Source organism: Haemorhous mexicanus, chromosome 2 (assembly GCF_027477595.1).
Source record: "Haemorhous mexicanus isolate bHaeMex1 chromosome 2, bHaeMex1.pri, whole genome shotgun sequence".
Taxonomy (NCBI): Eukaryota; Metazoa; Chordata; class Aves; order Passeriformes; family Fringillidae; genus Haemorhous; species Haemorhous mexicanus.
In genome coordinates, this window is record NC_082342.1 from 52,952,542 (window position 1) to 52,978,482 (window position 25,941).

The following is a 25,941-nucleotide window of genomic DNA, read 5'->3' on the forward strand; positions in this document are numbered from 1 at the left end:
TACTGAACACAAATATATTTTATTAATACAGCAAGCTGTTAGAAAAAAGGCAAAGTGAACACTTACAAATTCATAATTTTTTTAAGAGAAAAAGAGCAGTAAGTCAGTCTCCATGCTGGCTCATTCTTTGTTATGTGCTAAACAGATTATGTTGGCTATGCAAAAATTAGGAATTCAAGATGGTTTTACAGAATTATATCCACTATTTATATTGAATTGATTCATCCTAACTGTGGACTAGGAATTGACCGCCAAATTCTTTAAAACTTCATTTTTATCACAAATGAAAGAAACTGACTAAGAAAGGCACAGCTGGGTAATTTCAGTGGTTTAGTGATAAAATTTAAGGTTTTTTTCAGTCAGCATAAAACAAGCTGGTGGTGTGCCAACATCACAGTTTATATACTTCTGACAAGAATAAATAAAAAAATAATTCAGGTTGCACAGTCTATGACTGGTGAATACTGTACTGGCAGAATGTCGCTTCAGCTGCCACATGAAGTTCTGAGACCAATAAAGAAAGGAAAAAGACCCAAAAACCCAAGAAAACAACAACAAAAAATTAAACCTCTTAACTGAAATAAAAAAACAAATGCCAAAATTTTGCCAATTGGCAATACATGCCAAATAGAACTAAAGGACAATCCAGAACATAATTGCTTTCAAAAAAATCTCCAAAAAGGTAAGAAGACTAAATAACTATCATTAAAATTGATTATTACGTAAATAAACTCTTTTTGAGCTTCTCTTTTAGAAGCTCCTTAATATGACCCCTTCTTTAAAAAAAACTGCTCAACAGTTATCTAATATATGACACTGTCTTAGATTTCCAAAGAAAGTCTCTGCTATATGCCATACTATATTAAATATTTTACTAAAATCCAAGTTCTTACAACTTTAATAGTTTTAAAAAACATTAAATGTACAATTTTATTTACATGCAAGTCCATTAAAAAGAACAACCTCCAGAAGAAAATGTGTCTTGAAATAGGCCTATTTAAAACACAGAAAATCACTACTTTATTGGAGGTGATGATGTGTTTTAAGAGGGCAAATAACAGATTCTTATTAACTGACTGCAACTGTGTTACTGGCTACTGGAAATACTGAAAGACCTCCATGAGTCTGTATTGTCTCCCCACCTATGTCTTCTCTGCAGAGGTGGTCTTTGAGAGTTTTTGTGGGGAGGTACCACTGAATTCATGACAATAGGGATGGATATTTGATATTCGTATCGTTCCAACATCTGAGCAATCTTCTCACGAGTGACTCCATGCTTATTCCTCCTACAAAAACAAAAATTTCAATAAATTATCTGGTATGTTTATGGTTATATATAGTTATATGTAAGTAAACATATATATGTGTGTAAAACTGTATGTTACAGTCTCTAAGAAAAAACCCGGTAAATTCTCAATTTTTCTTCTTGCTTTCATTACACTATATCCTCATCCTCAAGGTATTCAACTTGCATTAAGGTTTATTTTAACAATTCACAGCTGCATATATTGAGTAACAGTAAACAATACAGTTATTCTTCTTCATACACTAATGTGATGTTATTCACTGTAACTATGCACCTGAATTACCCTAGAAGGATTTTACTATTGATTCATCAGATTTTACATGGTATACTAGCTAATGAGTAGAGATGAATACTAGCACAGACTACTCCTTATGAAAGAAATGTTCAAACTAGCAAAAAAAATGCAACTACACTGTTTCAAGACTTAAAGACAGAATACTTTCTCATCAAGAAACCTCTCTACAGAATAAGAATCGACTTTAGTTCTGAACCAGAACAACACACTCACAACACTTCAATCTACTAGTTGTAACTCACACTTGCTGTAAATTCAGAAATGTATTGAAACACATCTAATGGAAAGGGTATGAAAAGTGCTGCCTTATTCTTGCAGTGCTCAGTAACCAGCTACTTTCAGGGAGAACTTTGTCTATTAAGAACCTGAGCACATTACATGAGAGTATATAATCTCCTTGGTATTTATGGAATAGGACCTTAAAATCCGTGTTAGCAGAGAATTTCAGTCTCTGCCAGAAGAAAACCACAAGCCTCATGCACAAACTGAATGTCAGAGAATTGACAGAATTGTAACAGAAATGAATCTAAAAGAAGAGACATAAAACAGAAACAAAATATTTTGACAGCCTAAACAAGCACTTATCATAACCCAGTACTTCCTATTCCCAAGAAACCTTGTCCAAGCTAAATTATGTCCACAACAAACCAACAGGGAATATATTTATACATCTTTGTACTTTCTCCCAGGGACAGAAGAGGTATGGGCCTTAACAACTTGATCAGTTCTATAGAGGAGAAATCAGCAGTGGAAACAAACAGGCTATACTGGAAAAACAATATTCTATACAGAAATATTTTAGACTGATTCCTCACTACCCAGTTCCCTCAGGACTTGATGAGTACTATTATAACAAAGAAGTAAGTATCAAGTTGACACGGACTCAAAGCATAATGCAGGTAGCACACTAATTTCACATTCAGAATAGAAGCAGAACTGGTGATCTCAGAACTATTCAAAATTACATTGCCTCTTTAAAGGTTTATTTTATCAGCTTGCTTTCTGTGAAGAAAATACTTAAGCAGAGCGTTTCCCTCATAGACACTCTTCCCTGAGACAACACCAAAGCTGGAGTGATCATCACATGTGGCTCATTGTTTAAGTGCTTTTAATTTCTACATTGTGTTAAAGTAGCCCAGGAGCATCACTTGATGAGTCTTAGCAGTTTTGATTTTATTCACAAATATGAACAAGGTTAATGACAGAGAAAAAAAGTCAGCCCTCTAAAAATATCTAAAGCACTTGAGATTTGTGACAGACAAAAAATGAGAAAAGCAAGTCTAAGTCTTTTAATGCCAAATGTGGGAAGCAGAAAGGTTTTCAATATTTTCCTATCAATATTCTATATTTTACTATCTTAGTAGTCCTAGAAAAAAAATTACAGCTCAAGTGCACTGACATAAAGTGCACACGCATCCACAATTGAATGGACTTGTGCATAATCACTTCATAAAAGAGGAAGTACTTCTCCTTGCAGAATAAGGTAGGATAATAAAATCACCAGTAGCAAAATCGCATCAAGTGTAGACACTGATTTAAAAAAGGAAATCAATTTGCTGTATACTGTAATTTAATACTGGTATCTCCTGTTCAGGCATGTCTTCACTCATTCTTTGGCAGCTTCGCTATGCTGAGAGAGCACAAAGTCATCTATCTGAACCAAAGTAGACATACCAGCAAAAGCTCCTAACAGATAGGTGGAGGAAGACTGTTTTGCATGGAAGAACACAGAACCTATTGATAAAAGCAAAGTTCTGCCACTATTAAATGCTTCCATACTATCCTTCACCACTGCACCCTCAGCAAGCTTGCTGATAAAACAAAAATGAGGAGTCCTTTCCCAAAGTAACTAAAGAACAAAATGAAAACTTACATCACCACCTTCATTAAATTCACAAAAAATAAAGTTTCCAGGCAATGGGCCTCTGTTTAAATATTTAAAGCAACCAGAACTGCTAAAATATTTCTAGGAATCTTCTAAAAACTGGTAACAGCACTTCACAGTTCAAGGGTTTTGCTCTGGGAAAGATACCAACTTTACTCCTACAATTATTAATTGAACAATAAAATTCAAAAGTTGCTTGTTAAAATCATCTGGAAACATGAATTTTCCTGGAAAATTAGTTTGTTTTGTGTAATGGAAATCTTAAGTGCCTGATTACTAAGATTCCTAAGCTGGCTGTGCTGCATGCCAAACTAGAAAAATGGACTGTCATTCTACAGAGAGAGAACTCCATCTCTAGAAACAAGTGAGTGATAGCTTATGAGCAAAAGGTGAAAACTTTAGAACATTTATAAACTCAACAGAGTCCAAGTCAGTAAAGCAAGCATTATACATATATATAAATACACGTATTTCATGCACTGTAGGGGCTGCTTTACAAAGCTGAAACAATAAGAGGCAACATCAGCTGGATGAATATAGAACAAAAATCAGTGAGAGAACTCTGTCATCAACTGTGAAAGTATTACACTACTTTTCAAACAAAGAAATATCCTTGAGCTGGTTTGATACCTCATAGATGCCTAAAGCAGATATATCTAAGACAAAAAGGACATTAACCAAGAAAAATAAGCAGCTTCCCAAGCACCCTCAGAACCCAGAGGTTCAATGACCCATGTTCAGCAGTACTCTAAGTCACATCTACACATATCCAATACAATTTTAATATTGACATTTTGGGCCAACAGATGGAGCTGGTCTACTTGTTTATCTATAAAACTGCCATGTAAAGGTATACCTCAAAAATGCCTATTTAAATAAAATACATTTCCTATTAGTAGTGAAGAACTTGAGAAAATATTTTGAATAAAATATAACTTTCTGCATATAAATTTATGCATTCATATTTATCTGCCTATCTATCTATCTTTATATATAAAGTACCATGATTTCTGTAAGAGAAACCTTACTTTTCCAGTTCTTCAGGATCAAACTTCCACCAAGTATCTGGCTCATGGAATTCCACTCTGTATCCTTTTTCTAGAGCCTGCAGGAAGCAAAGAAATATGTGTGGTATGTATCATGTTCACATAAAACATAAGAAAAAAATAAAAGACAAATATAATTAACAGATGCAGCAGCATACACTGCTGTGGAACTGCACTAAATTTCACTTACACCCAGCTGTCTCAGCTTTTATTTCAGGCTAAGCAAATTAAACCAAGTCAGTTCTTGAATTGATCTAAACCATTGCCACACCAATTACTAATCATTATCAATAAGCAGTCTCTCTTTAAAAACTTGAGTAAAAATGTTTCTGGACAAAATGTATCAACTTATCCCATCGCAGTGAGGGTAAGTCTGAGTCTAAGCTGGTGACAATCAATGCAACAAAACCTACCACTTCCACATAAGGCTTCATTTCCCAGGCTTGAGTATTAGTGTTGTCTATTATAACTGGAGATTTCCCCTGCTCCATTGCTTGCTTTGCTGAAATGAAAAATTGTGCAAGTTAATAAACCACATGTAACTCGAACAAAAATAAAAGAACAAAAAAACCCCCACACACCAAAATACACCCCCCCCCCCCAAAAAAAGCCAAAACAAAAAAAAACTGCCCCAGATTTTCTTTCACTAATCTACTGACTGAAACACTCTGTTCTGAAAGAATAAAAGGTACAGGCAGGAACGAAAAGAAGTAGAAACAAGAACCTGATGCCCAAAGAAACAAGGTTATCTATTTTTAACTCTGAGCCTTGTAGAAGTTCAAAATTTAATGTATGTATATATATATATATATATATATATATATATATATATATATACACACACACACACACACACATGAATTAAAGTATAAAAACCACTTGAAATACTTCTATATATGCTTTGCTAAAATATATATACTCATTTTCATATAGACTCTTAATACTCGTAGATGTTAGGCTACACTTCTATTTTCTCTATGTAACACAGCTTAATAGGATGCCTTTTATTCATTCCAACCTCTCTTCCGGTTCCACTCATGGGCATCACCAAGCTGAGCAGCATTATAGGTGTATCCATACTGCTGACGAAAATAATCATCGGTGCTGAGCACAATGCCATCACAACTCTGACCAAGCAGAACACTGTTAAAGGAAAACACAAATACATATTAACTTTTAATTTTTAGATAAACACATTAAAAAAATATAACTAAAATAAATTGAACTGTGACCTATTTCTGAACTTCTTGCAAACTTCACAGATTTATAAAAAGCACACCCATATATATATTACCAATAATTCTAATCCAAATCAAAGCAATATTTCCTCTCTCTACTATTTCTGTATTTGTTGTTTCTTCTCCACTCCCAAGAGGAGTTTGTAATTTTACAGCTATACTGCAGTAAGTATCTCATAATAATTCAATATATTTGCCAACATTTTCCATCTCAATCCTCACTTGGAAATATGTCTAGAAAGCAATCTGATCATGAGAACTCCCCATTCTGCCAAATGTAAACCTAGTTTCAGAAAGTCCTTGGCAACTGGTGTTTAAAGGAAAACCTTACTGAGACAACAGTACAATTCTGTTTAAAGTCCAGCCTACAGAATAGGTGTAGATTGGACTTTAAGAGACTCCTTGTCTCTTTTAAATTCTATGGTATATTTAAATCTGAAAACAGAAAAAGCCCATTAGTGCCACAGAGCCCACTGCAACACTCAGGTATCTATGGAAATTTAGGCAATTAGTCCAGCTCAGAAATAGGCAACACACCACCCACAGGCTACCAAAGTCAAACTGCACTAGCAGTATGTGGGACTGCACTACTGCTGAGATGGCAGGAACAAAAAAAAATTGGCCAGATCCCAAATAACTTAGGGGAACAAAGATATGCTAGTTCTAAGTTACCAAGCTTTCCCATATATATCTGCAGGAAGAGGCACTTAAATGTAATTCCTACACAAGGAATTTGCTGTGCTTTGCCACCTGTCAACAACAACAGGCCCATTACGGTTGCTTCAGGACAAACAGCAAAGCTATTTCAGAAAGCAGAGCATGATACACTTAAAGTTCAGACACTTTATTTGAACACTGATAAATAATTGGTTTTGTTATAAATATTATAAATTTAGATTTATATAAATTATAGGTTTTGTTAAAGCCTAGATCTTTCAACAGGGTGTGTGTTACACTGGTTTAGAACAGTGCAGAAGGATTAATCATCTATTTTTGTTCTAAATAGATCAAATGGCAACAGTAAAACATGCACCACACGCAGCAGCAATTGTCTTATCCCTCTTCCTCTCTTGTATAAAATATTTAACAAATTTATATTCATTAAGTTACTTGGCTGTGATTTCACACACGGCTCAATTCTCTTATTTACAGTATGCTACATTTGCCAATTAATAATGCAAGAAAAACTGGATACGTCTTCCACACTCATTCCTTGTGTGGTGAATGTATATACACATATTCTAAAGAACCATCTGCCTTAATAAAAAAAGATAGCAAATAATATCTGGGATTCTTCTATTGGCTGACTAGATGGACACACCTCTACAGTTCCTAGGGGCCTGAGCACCAGGTATCTATAGGAGTATATGAAATGACAAATCAGCATTAATGAGACATTGATTTTCATTTTTATTTCTAAGAACTGACTCTATTTGCTCATGTTCTGGAGAATAACTCACTTAATTGAATTCTTCTGTTGTATCATCCAAACATCATTAGTAGCAATAAAGAAATATAGTGACAAGGGTTCAGAAATCTTGTAAATCCATCAACAAAGTGTATTTTTGAAATTGTTTGTTAGCATTCCTTGAAATTCAGAATACACCACAATTATTAATGGACAATATGACTGAAATAACAGATTTAATGTAGTGAACTGTATTTGCAATAATCCTAAACCCACTGAATTTGAGAAGGCAAAGTAGTTACCAAAGAGGCCAGAGTAACAGAGCCCTTATCCCATACACAACACACAAGCTATCACAAAGTCATGAGTTCATGAAATGAACTACAATAATGACTGGAACCTCTTTCTAAACTGTGAAATTAAATCATAAAACATAACATTTTTAAAAGCATGACAATTACCTCTTTGAAAATTCCTAGTACTTAAACTTTTAAAATTCAAAGCAGAAAATTATTGGTGGACATCATATGGAATAGTTCATTTACCTCTAAAATGTGTTTGGAAATAAAATTTATCCCAAGTCCGTGAATTAGAGAACAGAAAGAACAAAAAGCATATGTATAGAAAGAAAGCATCATTACTATCTAAACCCACAGAGATGATATTCCACTTTAAAGAGATTAAAAAAAAAAAAAAAAAAAGACAAATGTATTTGTAATGAGAGTCAAATTCCAGGTAAGTTAGTATGTGCACATGCTTGAAATGAGTAGCATATTTTCCAACTGCTGGAATACATCTTTTTCATCCTAAACCTTCCCTCCATGCAAACACCACCTTTGAACACAGTAGGACATTGAAATTTAAGCAGCTCACCTACTTTTTCCAGAAATACTACCTGATCTAATAGAAGCTATTATCCTATCATACAAAAATCTCATGTTGAAACCAAAATATTAACTATTCAGCAAATCAATACACATTTTTTCCAATGCATGTGTGCATGCATGCACACACACAAATCCTGTTTAAACAGTGCCCAAATATGTATCCTGGTTAGCCTACTTTGATAAACGGTTTTATAATAAAAAGATGAAATATTTCACCTATGCAAAATAGCTACTATATTGTGGATGAGGAAAAAAGTAGGCAATAACTAAATATAGTTTCAAAATATGCAGCATTACTGAGCTGTGTAAACACTCCTCTAAAAGCACTGTTTATAACACTGTTTAAATAAATACATAATTAGAAACAACAGCACACCACTGCTTCTACATCCAGCTATAAACATTAACTCTAACTCTTCTCTTTAGAAGATTTTCCTCTGAGGAAAAATGGCCCCAGAGAAAGACAACTGTCTTTACATGTTACTGGATTTAACTAAAAACAGACTTTTTAAATGACAACAATATGTGCTCTTTCAATTTCATTAAGCTCTCTTTTATTCAAATTAATGCTTAAGTATTTATGGAGAAAAGGCAAATTGCAACTGCTGCCAACTTCAGTAGCAAAATATTTTAAAAATACAAGTCTCTTTTCCTGTAACTTTTACCAGGGCTGTAAGATCACATTATCATCTACTTCTAATTGTAGCAGACTTTGGTTACTTGGGCTAAAGCAATCACTGCTGGGTATGTGTCTGGCCAAACTGCTTTCTAACATTTTTAACTAAATGCTCAATCTCTTCCAAAATCAAGGAAAAAATGAAGCATTTGTATAGTATTTTGTTATTCCAAGCTTTTCTCTGAGAAGCTTTGGATTGAGGAAGTGAAGTCCGACAAAAGTACATGGGTTTGTTTGCCCTGCAAAAACTTTTTGTAAATCTGCCCAAGGTATACAGCTTTAAAATGTCATGTGCACAGCAAATAGTAGTGAAAAGAACTCATGATTCTCACAGCAAACCCAATCCTGAACAGAGCAATCTAGCAGTGGCAGGAAGCTGATTCACGACCAATACTGCACTATAAGAACACATTTCTCCCAACACAGGAATGGCAACAAAAGGAGCAAAACTGGCCTTAAATAGGAGGACACGGGAAGCGTAGTGGTACAAACACTGGAACAAGCAACTTGGTACTGGCAGTAGAGCTAGGAAACAGGGCCAAGGCAGAGTGATGCAGAGGGAAGACATTGGCATAATGAAGTTGGGAGGGAGATAATACCACTGACTGAAACAGGGGGAAAATGAATCTGGGAAGAAACAGGATGGAGACTGGAGATGGAACTGAAGAAATCAGCTTAGTATTTAGAAGCAGATATGGAGTTAGGGAGCACAGACCAAAAGCCATGACTGATATTAACAGGAAAACAAAAATGGAAATGGATGGTTAAGAAAGAGATTTCGTATGAGCCTCAGTGGCTAGGATTGTCTAAGTCAGGTGAACACAGGAAATAAATCCATGAGATGAGGGGAACTCTCCAATGAGCCAGAAATGGCTGCTGTTATGCTCATATTCAAGGCAAGAAAAGATAAAGACCCGAAGAACTAATGGCTGCTCAAGCTCACCTAATCTCTGTCCTGGAAACAATAGAGGGCATCCTCAGAATCTATTTCCAGACATGTTAAGAAAATTAAGATAACCAGGAAGAGCCAGTGTGGGGTTTGCAACAAAATCATACTTTACTGACCAGAATGCACTCTGATGAAATTAGTGCATTTGTCAATGAGGACCGAGTGATGAATGCAGCATACTCAGAAATTATCAAAGCTTCCAACATCATCTCCCAGCCAGTAATAAGCAGAGAATAACAAAGGATATAGTAAGATCACTTTTTCAGTATCTTCATCATAAACCCAGATGATGAGGCAAAGAACTTGCAGATGACACCAGATTAGCAGTGCTGCTCCACATTGAGCTGAACAGTGAGGTTGCTATCCAGACGGCCACAGAGAAACCTGAGAACTGGTTCTCAAAGCAAAACACCAAAGCAAAACACCAGGAAGCTCAACAGAGAAAGAGTAAAGTTCTACAAATGATGAAACCTAAGCCTTGGCACAGGCAGGAAAGTGAGCTCTGTTGAAAAGAGTCTGAGGATTACAGTGGACATCAAATGAGATGAGTGAATGGTGTACCCTCATCAAAGGCTGGGCAAATCACAACCTGGGCTTTAGTAGAGGAAGCGTGGCCAGTAGATCATCTGAGAAGGTATCACCCACACTTTATCTGGCTCTTGTGTGGTCAATTCTGAAATACTGTATCCAGTGTGGAACTTCTCAATTCAAAAGACATGCTGAAAAACATGGGAGGCCTGAACAGATGGCTACCAAGATGGCTACAGACATACAACCTCCAAGGAGAGGTTAAGAGCAGCTGGGCTTGTTTAGCCTGGAAGTGGAGACAGTAAAAGGTCTGATGCCAACCTATTACAGTGACGTAAACCTCTCCCTTATCAGAAGGGAAGCTGCAAAGAAGACGAGCCATATTCTACCATGTAACAACACATGTTATTACACAGGACATGCAAATTATGTCTTCAGAACTTCATTTTGGAGAATAGGAACAACTTCCTTATTTAGGTGGTTTGTACTGCACTAGAGAAATTTGGTGAGACCACAGAAATCTCTGTGATGTTTTTAAGCTCAGGCCTGACAAAGACATACCTGACCTGATCCAGCGACAGTGACAGACCTCCTCCAAGCAGAACAATGAACTAGTTCACATCCACTACTCTCTTCCAAAAAACATGCCCATAATTCCAACTGCTTAGTAGGAATGGAAGAGTCAAAACCAAAAACAAACTTCAGTGGAAGATTTGAGACAGACATAAGTCAAGTTTGTGAGCAGGAAAAAAAGTGTCTGTACTTAAAAAACCCTTACTCAGCACAAAACACAAATAGAAATTTGAGATTCCAAGGTCTCGCTACTGGCTCTGCTGTCATTTCCTGCTTGGGAAACCCACTTGCAAGATACACCTTATTCCCCTCTAGTGCAGATCCACACAGACAATGTCAGTTTTCTGCTTTTCCTTCACAGTTATTTTACTGGCACAAAGGGCAAAGGTTTGCCTGCAGCTGCCAAAAATGCAAATATCTACAAAGATACCTGTGGATACTAATAAGACATCAGACATGACATCACTGCTGTCCTAGGCTACGCTGCAGAATTCTATGATGTTACACAGAAAAACATGTTCAAAACATGTTTATTAAGACTCAACTAATAATAAAGGTATTTTCCCATGGGCACCCATTAATTCTGGGATGTTTTATTCCCAAGGTATCCAAGACCCATGATTTCATGGGAATTAACAACTGCAACCAAGCATTAAACATATGAAACAGCATGTAATTGAAAACACTGAAAAACAAGCCCCATGCTGTTCAAATTCTGCACTCACTTTTGCTAACTATTCTTAACGTTGATCTCATAGTGCCTGCTTTCCCATCTGCTAAACAAAATTAGTAACTGATCTCACTAATGAGAGATGAAAAAAAGCACAAATACATGTTCTTAAAAACCTGAAGATATTTAGAATCTTTCAGATGATATGTGTCATATATTTGGAGAAAGACTTAGAGACAATTTAGCACACCAAAAATGGAAAACAAACATATTTCGTATCTTCATATTAAGTTCTATCCAATCTCTAAACTGAATGAGACAGCATTTTTTCCACAGGGTTATTTTTAAAATGTTTTATGCTGCCTTCACATATTAAAGGAATTATTGCAGTAATACCAAATGGGCACATGCAGCTTCAAAAATGCAGGCTTGCAAAATACAGCAATCAGTAACTATAAAAAAATTATTGCAAAAACTACTGAAACATGTAAAAAAAAAAACCTTATAGAAATTTCTAGTTGTAATATGTCTCCTAAATACCAGGAAAAATCCACTAATAGAATGTTAAATAGAATGTTACTCCTTTATATTAAAAAAAAAAGTAAGAACATGATGACTGTGTCTATTCCACAGACTCCTCACATAGAACAGATGATAACTAGAAAAGATATCCTGTGATATAGTTTCTGGATGGAACTCAATCAGTAAGTACTGATTCAAAAACTTCTTTTTGATATACACAAGAGAAACTTCCTTTCACTTAATACAAGTACCATCCGTGCTCTGTCCGCTTTTTGTGCTTTTTAAAATAGGCCAAAAAACACAAAGGGAAAATCCAAGTTGGAGGTATTATGTGTTTTTAACCTTGTCAGACTTCAACAAGTATATTAGGAAGAAAAAATAATGCTTTTATTGTGCGCTGTTCACAAATAAGGAAGAGTAATTGACAGACCATACTATGAAAAAAGGGAATGAGATAATGCTCAGTTTCTTCAATACACCAAAACCAAGTATTTTCAGAGTAGCAGCATTCTTCTAATGGCCTTTGAAAATTTTTACATGGGCATGAAAAGGGATTTCTGGTTCAGTCAAATGGACATTGTTAGACTTGATGGAATTTTTTTTTTAAATTAGGGAATTAAAGAATTACAAAAAAGCAGGAGACTACCACATACTAGTATGAAAATTTCATAATAAATAGCTATGCAATTTAATGGATACTCAACATTTTAAATTTAACACAGAGGAGCTCCTGCTCATCAAAACTCAGAGAGACAAAACCCCCAAGTAAATCTTTTTAATATTTACGGTCACTTGCACTCTTTAAGCACAAATGACAGCTTTAAACTACTGCATTTTAAGAGTCTAATTTACAAACTAAAACATTTCCTTAGTGCTTACAGATGCATTTAAAATTCTTAAAAAATTTTACTTGAATGAACTTCTCAAGCTTTAAGTCTTCACTTACCGAGAAAGTGTGGATTTTCCTGAACCTGGTAGGCCTCTTAAGATTAGAAGCAATTTCCGTGAACAACTGAATTTTTCTTCAGATAACTGCAGTGAAGAAAAGTTGTGCATTCCTTCTGTACTGTCAGCTTTTGGATCATTCCAACACTCTTCTCTGGTTTCACAGAAACCATTTCTTTGGAGTCCATTCTGACCATTATTCCCATTCCTGAAGACCTGAGTAGTATGGATGTTAGTATGACCAGAATAGTCAGTATTCTGATCAAGCAATGGACCATGACTTTTGATATCAGTACTTTCACGATAACTTTCATAAAGAAATCCCCTATTCTGAGAAGGAGGAACATTTGGAATTTGTGGTGAGGGATCAAATATCTGAAAATGGGATTGATGATTGAATCTAGGAGGAAAAGGTCCCTGAGGTTTTTTGAAAGATGCCCTAGTCTGCCAAGCAGGTCTGAATTCAGGCACTGAGCAGTTCCAAGTGTCTACTTGGTCATTAAAGGTATTTTCAGTTTTCCAGCCACCTGTTTCCACAACTAACTGCTGCTCATTGTTTGTTTTCTGACTGTTCTGCTCCCCCAAAGAACATTGTCCATTCTCGTAAAATGGGTGTGGACTGCCCAAAAGTACAGGTTGATAATTTTCTTGTGAGCTCTGACCAGAGTTAAATGGAGAGTGCTGTTCCTCAGAAATTTCCGTTTCTTTTTCCTGAACATTAGTATCCAAATTTTCATTTTCCAGCTGGTGAATTTCTTTATAGAACTGATCCAGCTGATCATCTATTTCTGGTACAGTGGCAGAAACAGCCTGCATCTTCTTCGCCTCCTTTCTTTTACATCTGTTTTCACATAATTCATTCTCATCTCCTCCAGTGTTCTTACATTCATTGCAATTGACAGATTTGTCCTGCTTGTTACTTTTGGCGGGCTTGTAAATAGGTCCTATAAAATCTTTGCTTGTAAAAAAGTCTTCATCTGATTGATTTCTATTTACTGAGAATGATGCACTGTTTTTTTCAATATTATCTTCACCAGAATTATTTGTAATAAAAGGGTCCTTCTCTTCTTCAACTTTAGAGTAATTCATTGATGTAAAAGGAGGATTTATACTCTGCACAATTTCTAAATCAACTGGCTGACTAAGCACTGGATTATTTTCAGGGAGAACTTCATTCAAGGACCCCAGGACACCAGGAGGTATTTTCTCTTGCTTCTGCATTTCACATTGCCCTTGGTTATCTAAGGCACACACAGGTATCCAACCATTTGATTTTCTCTCAACATCCACTTTCTTCTGAGTACCTTTATCATCATCATCAGGGAATTCCTCACAAGCCCCTTCTGTTGACTTCATTCTTTTAGAATATGGCTCAATTCCAATTTCGTCCTGACACTCCAAGAGCCTTACTGTATTTTCAGCATGAAGCATCTTAGAAAAAAGAATGAATATGTTATCAGCATGCACATTTTTAAAGTAAAGTATAAAAAAGCTGAAGTTGCTCAGTCCTATGATATCACACTGTCCATGGTCACAACTAGAATGGTACTCACCCAGAAGAAAAACAGACATCACCTACCACAAGTATGGTTTAAACTAGACTGCTACATTATTTATTGTTCACTTCTAGTAAAAAACGTTAGTGCTGTATCAGTCGAGCAGTCACATTTTATGATATTCCTTAAATAATTGATAAATCATGCTTTTAAAATGTGACTGAAAAAATAATTACATCAGCAATCTCTGACCTATGTTACTACTGTTCTCTACTAGCTGTTATTTCGCCAAGTGTTTGAAATCTCTTTTAAAGATAAGCATATGCCAATTTCCAATGCATAAACTGATGCCTGACATCACTACTAATACACCAACAAAATATAAATACTTCAACCATGAAGATTGTTTTCTATGACATAAACCAAACTCAACTAAGTCATTTAACACCAATCAAACAGGTTTGGGTGGTAATTTAGAAAAGTCAAGTAAGACTTAAAATCAAAGCTGCAATCTGTTATTATGGTTTTGGTTTTGGAACTACTAAAGACTTTTCTTAAGGACCAAGATCACTTGCTTGCATGTCTTCTAAAATTAAACACACACACACACAAATCCCTGTCCCAAACAGACTGCCTTCTGAGAACTAAACCACTATGACATGTCATTATCCATCTATTAGTCTGAATTTCTTGGATTTTGAAGTCTACACAGTATGCAATAAAGAGCACACTCTTTCCTCCAAATAAATACAGTTTCAAACACAAAAGAACACATTCCTCCTACTGGAAGGTTTGTTTATTCTACTGTTTTCTGAAACATTTCAACTTTCCACCACTAAATATTAACGAAGTGCTACATGCCATTCATCCTGGATAGGAAAATAAAGTTTTTCTTTATCTGAAAAGAATCTGTAGGTAGTATTATGGGAAGATTTGTAAGTAACCATTATCCCAACATGTTCACTTACAAAACTCACAAGAAAACATGCTACTCTAGGCACTTTCTCACCTACCATCCAAAGGAAGAGAAACCTGCCATTCTCAATCTCTGGCTAAACCAAGGAGATGTTACTGTCCGCACTTGACTTCAGTACCTGGAAGAAAGCATTACTATTAGAAGGGGAAGAAACACAGCCATGCAACTCTCTCTTCCTCAGAACTGGTACCATGTTCTCTCCTCCTCTCAAGATTTATGTGTTGTATGCATGCCTCCAGCTTCTTCGCTCTTCATTTTTGTCTATTAGAAAGCAAGTATGACATTACTAGTATCCACTGAGTCTATCCCCATCTAGAAAAAAAATGTCCTGCTGCCTCCACTCAAAAACAGCACTGGGGTAAAAAAAGTTACTTTATTAGCTCCTATGTCCTTATCTTCTGTGATGGTGTTTAAGCAGACCCGATTTCATGATGTGGAATTAAAACAGCAAACCTGTGAACACTTGCTGTATGACAAGATCTCCAGTGACAGAAAATGCTGCTCTGTGACTGCCCCACATAGGAATATCCTTTCTTGCTAATCTCTAACAGACCGTCCCTCACTAACCTTGGAGAGAGTGAAGCTGCACGCAAAAGCATATCCGCCTGAGTCCTTGGCGAGGACAGAGCAAGCATGCTCAAGGAAAATGCAGTCTCTCTGACACTCTCACCTCTTGAATGGGCAAGTCCGGGTCTATAACATTTCTGTAAAGAACTGGTTGCAAGCATTGAACCTGAGCCGGCACACGGGGATGCCAGACTTATTTACCATTTTAACTGACCTGTGAAACACCCAGAAGATTCAGTCAACTAACTAACTCAAGGCCTTGAACTCCACCTGCATAACACCTTTCCCTAATGGAAAAATAAGACCTATTTGGCAGAACCTACAGACAGGCTTTCCTTGCACGGTGGTACGGCGGTCACGGGGCGCACAGCCCAGCGCCCCTCACACGGCACAGAAGCAGGGGAATGCAGGCGCAGCTCCCACACCGGGCTGGTGGCGGCGTGTCCGAGGCGAAGGCACGGCCACCGGCCTCACGGCTCGGGGAGGTGTATCAGCCGCCCCGTCCCTCCTTTCCCCACGGTGCAAAGCCCACTCCTCTCCCCCACACACAAACACTTCCCTCAGTGCGGCGCCCACGTCACACAACCTCAGCAGCCGCCGGCTCCTGCGCGCTGACACCGCCATCCCCACGCCGCCCCTTCCCCGCCCGGTGGTGGCACAGGTCGGTGGAAGCAGCGCTGGTGGCGAAGGAGAAGCGGCTTCCCTTCGCGGCCCGGCCGATCAGCAGCCACCTCAGCCACACAGGGGGCAGGACACGAACCTCAAGGCCGCGGCTCCCGGGGGCGGCAGAAGCTGCAGTTCCACCCCCTACGCCCAAAATGGCGCCGCCTCCCGCTGCCCTCTCACCCCGCGCGTGGCGCTGCGAGGGGCGGAGCCTTCCCCCCCCCAAGGCGCGCGCTCTGCCTGGCGGGATGATCCCGGTGCCAGCCCCGGGGTGGGATTTGTCCTGGTTTATCTTCCTTCGTGGCCGGCTGCTCAGGCTGTCTAGACGTTTGCTGTAGGTGGTAGCCTGCTGTGAGCAGCGTTCCGGTGAGGACTGTCCCTAGTGTAAAAGCCGCCCAAGTTTCTTAGACGTGTGTTGTACTTGGATTTGCAATCTTCCCTCCTGCGCGTATAAAGTAAAATTTTAATACGACCTTACTACCTTCCCCCCCCCCCCCCACGCCCGCCAAATCTTGTGATACTGTGCAAGGCAAACCACATTTTTCCTAAAAGCCCCTCAGTCTTGTAACAGTAATTCCCCAAATTTCATTAGCGCACACAAGAGCTTCAGTAAGTGATGCACCCACTCAAAATACCTGCAATGTTTGTTCTTTCACATCACGCAAATGGATTGTGAAGGTTTTAAAGTATATGATTAATAAAGTCACTGAAATTAGTTTATTTGCTATAAATGGTAGAAAGAGAACTGATCAAATCCACTGGCCAGGCATTCCTTCCAGTTAATCCTGTAACCAAAGCATAGTCTCCTTCCCTGTGCCAGGTGATGGCCTTGGTTTTTTTGGAAGGTATGGATGTGTCTTTGGTAGCATTTTAATCTAGATCAGAAGTGAGCTGTGAAGTGAATCTCCCAGTTTACCACTATTTTTCATCTGTAGTAGTAATTACGTGCTTCCCTACACAGGCTGTCATGCAACACCCAAACTAACCATTAAGAGAGTAAGAGTGCTGCACATGGACATTTTGTAGGTAATATCTGGAGATCAGAGCTCTCAAGCATTCATGTTGTTTATGTAGTAATTGTCTCAGATGTATTTAATTTGGGGAGTTCTCCCATTACTGGTACCTAATTAAATAAGCCACATGTTACAACTGGCAGAATCCTAATGTCATTTTTTCAACCTCATTGAGTATAATGAAGTAGGCTTTCCTTGACAATCCTGTTACAGCTGCTACAGCTCCTATGTGGGAAGTTTCTTGCTTGAGACAAAGCTGCAAATAATTCCTCCTTATTCCTTGTCCTGCACTAGATTATAAAAAAAGTTCCATTGGAAACATCGTTAGGAGAAGCTGATAGGGTCGGAAAAAGCAGTGTCCAAGAGGCTGAGTGAAAATATTTACAAGGAAACATTAAGAGATGAGGTTTTTTCTTCATTTTCAGAGAAGTCTGAATTTTAAAATTTCATTTTTTACATATGTTTATAAAGTTACTCAATGCTACCATGTACCACTACTATGTGTCACCCAAAGCTCACTTCCTATAACGTGCATCTATGATTGTAGTGGAAGTGTCTCACAGAGGTAAAAAATCTTAGAGTGAGGTAGTGTTATTACATAGTTAAGATATAAAAAATTATCTGTTCCTGTGTTCCTAGACGTTTATTATATCACCTTCATATTAGTTGATGATTTGTAGGCTTTAACTGATCTAAGAGAAGAGTGAAAGGAAGATTTTCGACCATATGAATTCAGATTTTGATTCAGTTTTCCAAGTGACTTGTAAGTTTAAGCTGATTTGAACCTTACACATCACATCAATTAATTTGCATATGGGAAGTGAATTATGTTCTTTTTTAAAAAATAATTAGAGTTTTGATGTTTTGGAACTTGAGTGTTTGAACTTGCAAATGGAGCATTTTCTCAGAGCAGTTTTTGCAATTGATTTCCTACATTAAAAAGGGAAGATGGCATCTGACCAGTTTGGAGGATCATCTTGATTCCTTTATGGTTCACTGGTACAGTTGATGCCTTAAATGCAATGCAGACATCTCTGATACTTGTACCAAACTAAGTTGTTGCCCTGCTATCTTCTGCGTGGGCCCAATTTCAGGTTCTGTAGGAAAAAATTCTTTCAGGTGCAATTTCAAATTACAGGTAAACTAAAATGAAACTACTGCCAGAGAAAGTGCTTCTGATACTCTTTCCCACCCATGGTGTTGCCTAATTGCTGTTCTGCCTCCTCTAAACAGGTGGCTTTGGTTCTTGTTTGAGAACTGGGTATTTTTGATAAAAACATCATACTATTTTTTGTGTGTGGAAAGGTTTCTGTTAAATTTACTTCCAGAAACATTTTAGATAAAACTTTCTAGAATAACTCAGCATAAAGAAGGTAGCCAGCATAAAAAATATTAATGCAGAAAATTAAATATTTGTTAGTGAAACAATAAATGCCTGTGTTATGCCTTTTAATAGAAAAGATCAGGCAAATTTGATAGACAGAATGATGAGACTCCATCTGTTATTAAAAGAGAAAAAAAATTATCCAGCAGGCACTACTTGAGATTGACTTTTGTGTTTAAGGGTTAATATGGAATGATAGCTCAATCATTTAGATCTTGTGATCTCGTTATCAGACTTGACATATCAGATTGTTCTTTCTTCTTCTAATAACACTTAAATATAGCATATTTTTGAGTTCAAGAGGACAAGTTACAGAGTTAGATTTAATCATGCCTCTTTCTAAAGGGCCTTGGGTCATAGATTGTCTTGTCACTTTACAAAATCTTGTTTGAAAAAGTGAGGCTTCAAGATGATTTAAGAAATACTGTTGCATAATTCTTTGACTTTAAATCAAGCTATCTCTAGGGAGAAATTCCGGTGAACTTTAAGAGAACTGGTTTACTCAACAAACCAGGAATGTTGCTTGCCAAATTATTTTTCCGAAGCTTTTATATGACGAAGAGGAATCCTGGTATGCAAATGTCACATCAAAGTTTCAGTGGTAAAAATACAGTAAGAGCTTTTTGTTTATTAATTTTCACAGATAATATGGAGGTTTTTATTTTCAAATTTCAACTAGAAAATTAACTTAAGAATTTTTGATAAAGTTATATATTTTTACAAATAAAATAATGCCAGGTAGCCTGCTGATTATGTGAGATAGGAGTATTTTTTTATATATTCAACAGATTGTAGCAAGTGATGTTTAAGTCATGGCTAGATTAGTATTTCTTTTGACTGTGATATAACTACTTTGTAATTTAAATATTGTTATTTGATTCCCTTCTGGTACTGGATGAATCCTTTTGGAGATAAAAATAGTGGGGCAAGAATAAAAGCAACATCTAGTTAGTTTATCTCGGAGGTTCATGAAACCTTTCATTTAATAATTTTTATCTGACATTTGCATGATACATAGACTTTTTCTTGATAGTAAGGCACATGTTCTGTGATTTAAGTCTCAAGTGCTACAGCAAAACAGAATTAAAAGAATGGAAGAGATTTAACTTTTAAGACAGAGTGCTCTAGACAATATAACAACTGCTGGCCCACAACAAAGCTGAGATTTTGGGTTGTGAAAGCCAGCCAAGGAAACAGAATTCAGAACAATTCATGTCTTTCAAAGTAGAGCATGGGGAGTTTCTAGGAAGCTGACACTCAAGGTGAAGGTCCAGTCACTGCATAGACCGCGGGACTCTCTAAATAGCATCTGCCATTTACATGAAAATGAAGGAGACTGAGCGGAAATTCAATGGGACATTAAAGTAAGTAGCTTTAAACAGAGGGCAGACAGTGGAATGGTAAAAACAAAAAGTGTGAGTAGAAGAAAACAAGCACCAGATATAGCAACTAAAAAATACCCAGCATTTTACGGAGGACAGTATGTTCAAGTATTTAATGCTTAATGTGATGTTTAAGCAAGAGGAAAGAATTTATCAAATACTACAGAAGTTTAGTGCTACATGCTTAGTTATGTCCATATTGACATCCTCTTGGTTTGGTCAAATACTTGTTCATTTTAGCCGCTCAGCTTTTCCTGAAATTACTTTTATTTGACTTTTTAGAGCTGAACTACTGAGATGCTCACTTTACAGATACAACTTACAGTAGAAAGTTCTTAATTTCCCCCCATTTTGTTATGCTAATGGCATTGCTTAAGAATATGCAAGTTATGTACTATCCTCTCCCACCTCCTATCGTACATCTCAATTAATGATGGAGAGCACTTAAATCAATTCTAGGTAACTCAGAGGAGAAACTAATTTAATTCACTGACAAACTGAGCTAATCACCAGGGAAAGAAAGACTGGTACAGGCTCCCAAAATACTAATTCACTACTGTATTCACTACTGTCATACCTATTTGCAAGGCACCAAGGGAAGAATAATTTTTTTACCCTTTCTACTGTGATTTTTTTAGATGCTGGCTTCCATAGGTTATATTCCTGCTAAATTGTAGGAATACATTGTGCAAATATAGTCAGCAAAAAGAATCCACGACATTTAGCAACAAAACAGCTGTTGTCATACTAGAATTAAAAAAAAAAAATTAAAAATCCAATAATAAACTTGTTTTAGAGGATGAAAGGTTTAGATATTAATGCTCTCTAACCTATTCCTATCAGATGGCAAGATGGTTTGATTTGTTAAGTCATAAAGGATGGTAGCAAAATATGCACTGTCACTTCCTGACTGCAGTTAAGAGACAGATTCTGTTTTAGGACATTACACATCTAAATTAAGTTTTTACTTCTGTGGCTACTGTAACATGAGGCATTTGATTGTTCTCTTCCCATGCATGTCTCCAACTAGGCAATGACCTCTTTAGGAAGAAGTCAGAGATGAAGATACATCTACAGCTGATTTGTGAGGACATGTTTTGTGAGGGGGTAATGCTTCTTGCTTTAATAGACTGACTTACTTTAGTAGGTCATTTAATCTTAATGGTGTCCCAGTATAGCTATTAACTATTTAATGGAGAAAGCAGATGAGTAGGTGGAGTTGAAAAGCTTTCTGCAGTCCTCACCCTGAAGAATAACGTCACATCCTCATATCCTCTCTAGTTTTGTTCTTGTTGGGTTTTTTTTGGTTTGGTTTGCTTGTTTTTGTGAAATTCCATATAGTACTTAATGACTCTTGTCTTCCTGTTAGAAAACATCCACAAGACAGGCAGAAATAGGTATTTCTGGTGGAGTCAGACTTGTTTGCACTAAGATGAAAGTAGTACTTTCAAACTTCAAAATTTATATTGCACATATATTGAAGCTAATAGATTCTGAGCATCACTGCCTTATTCAGCTGTTTGATTTTTGTTTACAAGGAGACAGTGTTGGAAACAGCACACGCACAGACAGTAAGAGTCTAAAAATTCCAGTAATCTAAAGTCACTGTTTCCATGTGGCTTCCTTGCAAATTACTTAAGAGACATATGAGATACTAAATTAGTTGCAAAGTTAACTCATGTTCATAATTCTATCAGCTATTTAGTTGAAGTGGAACACCAATACATGAATAAATTTTTCTTTCTCTGAGACAAATCACTACACCTGCAAGTAGAAAGCCTCCCTCCTACATGTCAAAGGCCCCTTCCAGTGTGAAGAGCTCAGAATATAAACTACATATATTTAATCTGAATTATTTTGCTAGTAAAATCCTTTTGATGCAATTGTTTTAGAGTCACAATTAAAAGAGAAAAAAAGGGAAGTAACTATGCTGGAAACAAAAGTATAATTTTCACAAACCTGTTATTACCTTGACAGTTGTTTGTACTTACACTGAAAGGCCAATACCATAGAAGAGTATGATCACAGGGCCAATGGGTAAAGACAATGAGTTGGGAAAGGGCCAGTGTAGTTTCTGTGAAGGGAGATAGAGACAGACTTCCAGCAAGTTTGTGAGTCAGGAAGTGCATGGACAAGGAAAAACCAGGGAAAATACTTGTCTTTTTAAAGAGCATTTGTGCAGCTTTTTTACTAAAAGTTGTCAAACCAAATTTTCATGGAATTGAAGTAAATGTCCTATGCTGAGTTGGAAATAATGGTTGAAGGATGGAAGCACAGAGTACTTTTGGTCACTCCCTTGGGTGGAGAAAAGTCAGCAAATCTTTCTCCCAGAAATATTTGGGCTTACTTAGGTTGTTTTGTGCAACAATCTTTGATTTTCATTAATGACCCAGAAAAGGCAATGCATACGGAATGATACTTGCAGGATGTTAAACTCTTTCAGGTAATCAGATGCTGGGCTGGTGTAAAGAACTCCAGAAGGCCTCAGAAAAGGGGGTGGGTAAAAAGAGAGGTTTTGAGAAGTAGATCAGTGTAAGATAAAGCAGAGAATTGCCTGTCAAACCTGGAAGTCTAAGTTCATGAAATCTTGAAGTTGATGTCAGCTCTCTGAAATCTTCGACTGAAACTGCAACAGCAACCAAAAAAAACCAAACAAAAAACAAAACAAAACAAAACACCAAAAAACCAAACCCAAAAAACCAAACCCTAAACAACAGAGATGTAAGGTGTCATCAGGAATAGTACTGAGAGCAAGACAGAAGACAGTTTGCTGCTCTGAGGGAAATCTCAATGTACTCCTATCTTGAGTACAGTGCACAGTTCTGATCTGCAAGGACATAACAATTTTAAAGAATGAATTGAGAAAGATAACTAAAATGATTCAAGGGGAGAGACTGTCAATCTGATAAAGTAGGGACTAAAAGGCCCTTGTCACTGCAGTCTTCTGTTTTCACACAATGTTTTTACAGACAGAAGGCTGTGAGAAGAATACTGCTGTGTAAGGATGTTCTTTGACTATGTTCATCATTGTCACTCAAACACTGAGATGTGGAAAGTGTCTTCAGCACACACAATCTGGAGCACAAGTCTTCTGGGGAGCAAATGAAGGAGCTGGGGTTGTTTGGTCTGGGCAAAAGGAGGCTGGAGGGGTCTTATTGCTCTCTATAACTGCCTGAAAGGAGGTTGTAGTAAAGAGGGGATCACTCTCTTCTTCCAAGTAACAAGTATCAGGAAAAGTGTAAATGGCTTCAAGTTGTGCCAGTGGAGGTTTAGAATATTAGGAAAAATTTCTTCACTGAAAGGGTGGTCAAGTACTAGAACAGGCTGTCCAGGGAAGTGATGGTGTCAGCATCCCTAGAGGTATTTAGAAGACATGTAAATGTAGCACTTGGGGTCATGGTTTAGTGGTGGACTTGGCAGTGCTGAGTCAATGGTTGGGCACAGAGATCTTAAAGGTGTTCTTCAATCTTAAATGATTCTACGATTCTGTGTAAAAGACCTGGTCTTGGAAGTTCTGTGGCACTGACATTCCTTATATGTCCTACTGCAAGCAAAATATTTATTTTGTACAAATATTTTAAATCTTTCTCAAGTATATAGTTTCTGTAAGTAACACAACTTGCCTACCCTTACCGGAGGTGGCAAATCCCCTAAAATTTAGCTGCTTAGAGTCACCAGCTCCACGAGAGATGCAACTTTTCTCGTGGGAAAGGCTGAGCCTGCCCTCGGGACACAGCCAGGGCTGGCACCGCTTGAACTGTGCAACTGTGGGACGGCATGGCAAAGGGAGCGGGTGCGTGTTGCCCTCTCCCGTAGGCAGAGCGCGGGTTCCCGGCACTTTCCAGGGCGGTGAGCGCGGCTGAGCGGGCGGCGGTGGCGGACGGGCTCCCTCCGCAGGGCCGCGCGCGCCACTGCGGAACCGGGACCGGGTGGGACAAGGACGAGTGAGCAAACTCCTCTGAAACGCCGATTCCAAAATCGTGAAGGGTCTCGGTGCTGGCGGGAAACAAGGGCGGAGCGTGCCTTGGGGAGGTCCCGTTGTTCAGCGCCTTGTCCCGCTCCGAGGGGCATCCGCCGCTCCTGGCGTCCTGATCAGGCGCTGGAAGCGGTGCTGCTGTGACCTGCTCCATCAGAAAAACGGAGCAACACGGGGCAAACCGGAGCATCTCAGCGCCGTGGTTACTGTCACAGTCATACGCCGGGTTTTGCAATTTCAATAGCAGCGTTAAGAGAGTTCAAAAAGTATTTCAGTTTTCTGCTGCTTTGTAAGTATCCCTGCACACATCTGCAAGTGCCCCACTGGGAAAGGATGTGTTCCCCAACCTATGGCTTTATACTCGGTGAGCCCAGAGAGACAGCAATGGGGGAATTGAGGGGAAATTGTTAAACCTGCATCAAAAAGTTATATCTTGACTCCAAGTCCTTCCCAATAGAAAATTGTCCTTCCCAATATAAAATTGTCAGACAAACCCTCCTCTCTTTTATGTCTCTTCTTTTTTTCTTTTTCTTTTTTTCCTAGAAGGTGTGGACCAAATGTAAGTCACTGGGAAAAAAAAAAATACAAACAAGGGAAGTTTTGGGGGCTGAAAAGTGATTTGTATGTAACAGTTCTGGTTGGGCTGAGGTAGTCTGCATTAGACAATGGGGTAGTTTAGCACTGAATGAAGATAAGGCGTGCTCAGTACAATGTACTAGCAAGTTCAGAAAGCTTGAGAGGACCTTCTGAAAGATTTAAACCACTAGTTACAATGTATTGGCTAACAGTCTGTCGAAGTGTGTTTCTCACACTGGACAAAGCTGTGGGTATATTTCAGCAGATCTGTTAAGTGTGATTTGTGTTTTTTGAATCATAATCTTCTAAACACTTACATGCTGTCCTGATGCGTTGGGAGAAAGTTCTTCTTCCAGAGGGTGGTTGGGCACTGGAACAGGCTCCCCAGAGAAGTGGTCACAGCACCAGCCTGCCAGAGTTCGAGAAGAGTTTGGACAGTGCTCTCTCTGGCACATGGTTTGACTCTTGGGGATGGTGCTGTGCAAGGCCAGGTGTTGGACTTGATGATCCTCATGGGTTCATTTCCACTTATTCTATGGTTCTACAGTAAATGAAGCCTTTTAGCTGTAGCGGCGAGAAGAAGCCACATTGCTTTTTTGTTTGCATTTTCCTGTGAGGGCACCCCTCAACTCTTGCACTTACTGAAGCAAGAGCAAAAGACTAGATGAGTGACTTAGAGCAGAAAAAGAAGCGTTTCTCCGCAGTTAAGCGACTTTATTCCTTATTTTTTCACAACAATCCTTTAGTAATTCACCGTTTTGGGGAAGCGCTCGCCCCAGTCGCCCACAGAGCGCTCCTCAGCGGGAGCCGGCCCGGGCCCACCCTCAGCCCCGGCCGGGCCGGGCCGCGGGTGCTGCCCGCGCGCGCCGGCAGGGGGCGCTGCTGCCCCGCGCTGGCCGCGCTCGCTCCCCTCGGCGGTTCCATTGGAGCAGCCGGAGACGAGTTGGCGCCATTTTGAAGCCGGCAGGGGGACCGGGGCG

General features: G+C 38.3%; 1 protein-coding gene across 6 annotated transcripts; it reads right to left on the reverse strand.

The window, feature by feature from the left end:
- Positions 1 to 16,845, reverse strand: LOC132323534 (NEDD4-binding protein 2-like 2). 6 transcript variants are annotated; one of them, XM_059838846.1, is made up of 8 exons: positions 16,554 to 16,783; positions 15,438 to 15,518; positions 14,233 to 14,359; positions 12,930 to 13,144; positions 5,551 to 5,675; positions 4,946 to 5,034; positions 4,515 to 4,591; positions 1 to 1,286 (listed from the first exon to the last, which is right to left on the reverse strand). In XM_059838846.1, exons 3-8 carry the CDS (start codon positions 14,245 to 14,247, stop codon positions 1,088 to 1,090), a joined length of 720 nt encoding a protein of 239 aa, XP_059694829.1. In that variant the 5' UTR covers positions 14,248 to 14,359; positions 15,438 to 15,518; positions 16,554 to 16,783; the 3' UTR covers positions 1 to 1,087. The 6 variants fall into 6 exon arrangements, with proteins under 6 accessions (XP_059694829.1, XP_059694830.1, XP_059694826.1 ...); XM_059838847.1 differs by having other exon boundaries at positions 15,434 to 15,518; XM_059838843.1 differs by having other exon boundaries at positions 12,930 to 14,359; positions 16,728 to 16,845.
- Positions 16,846 to 25,941: the final 9,096 nt, after the last annotated feature.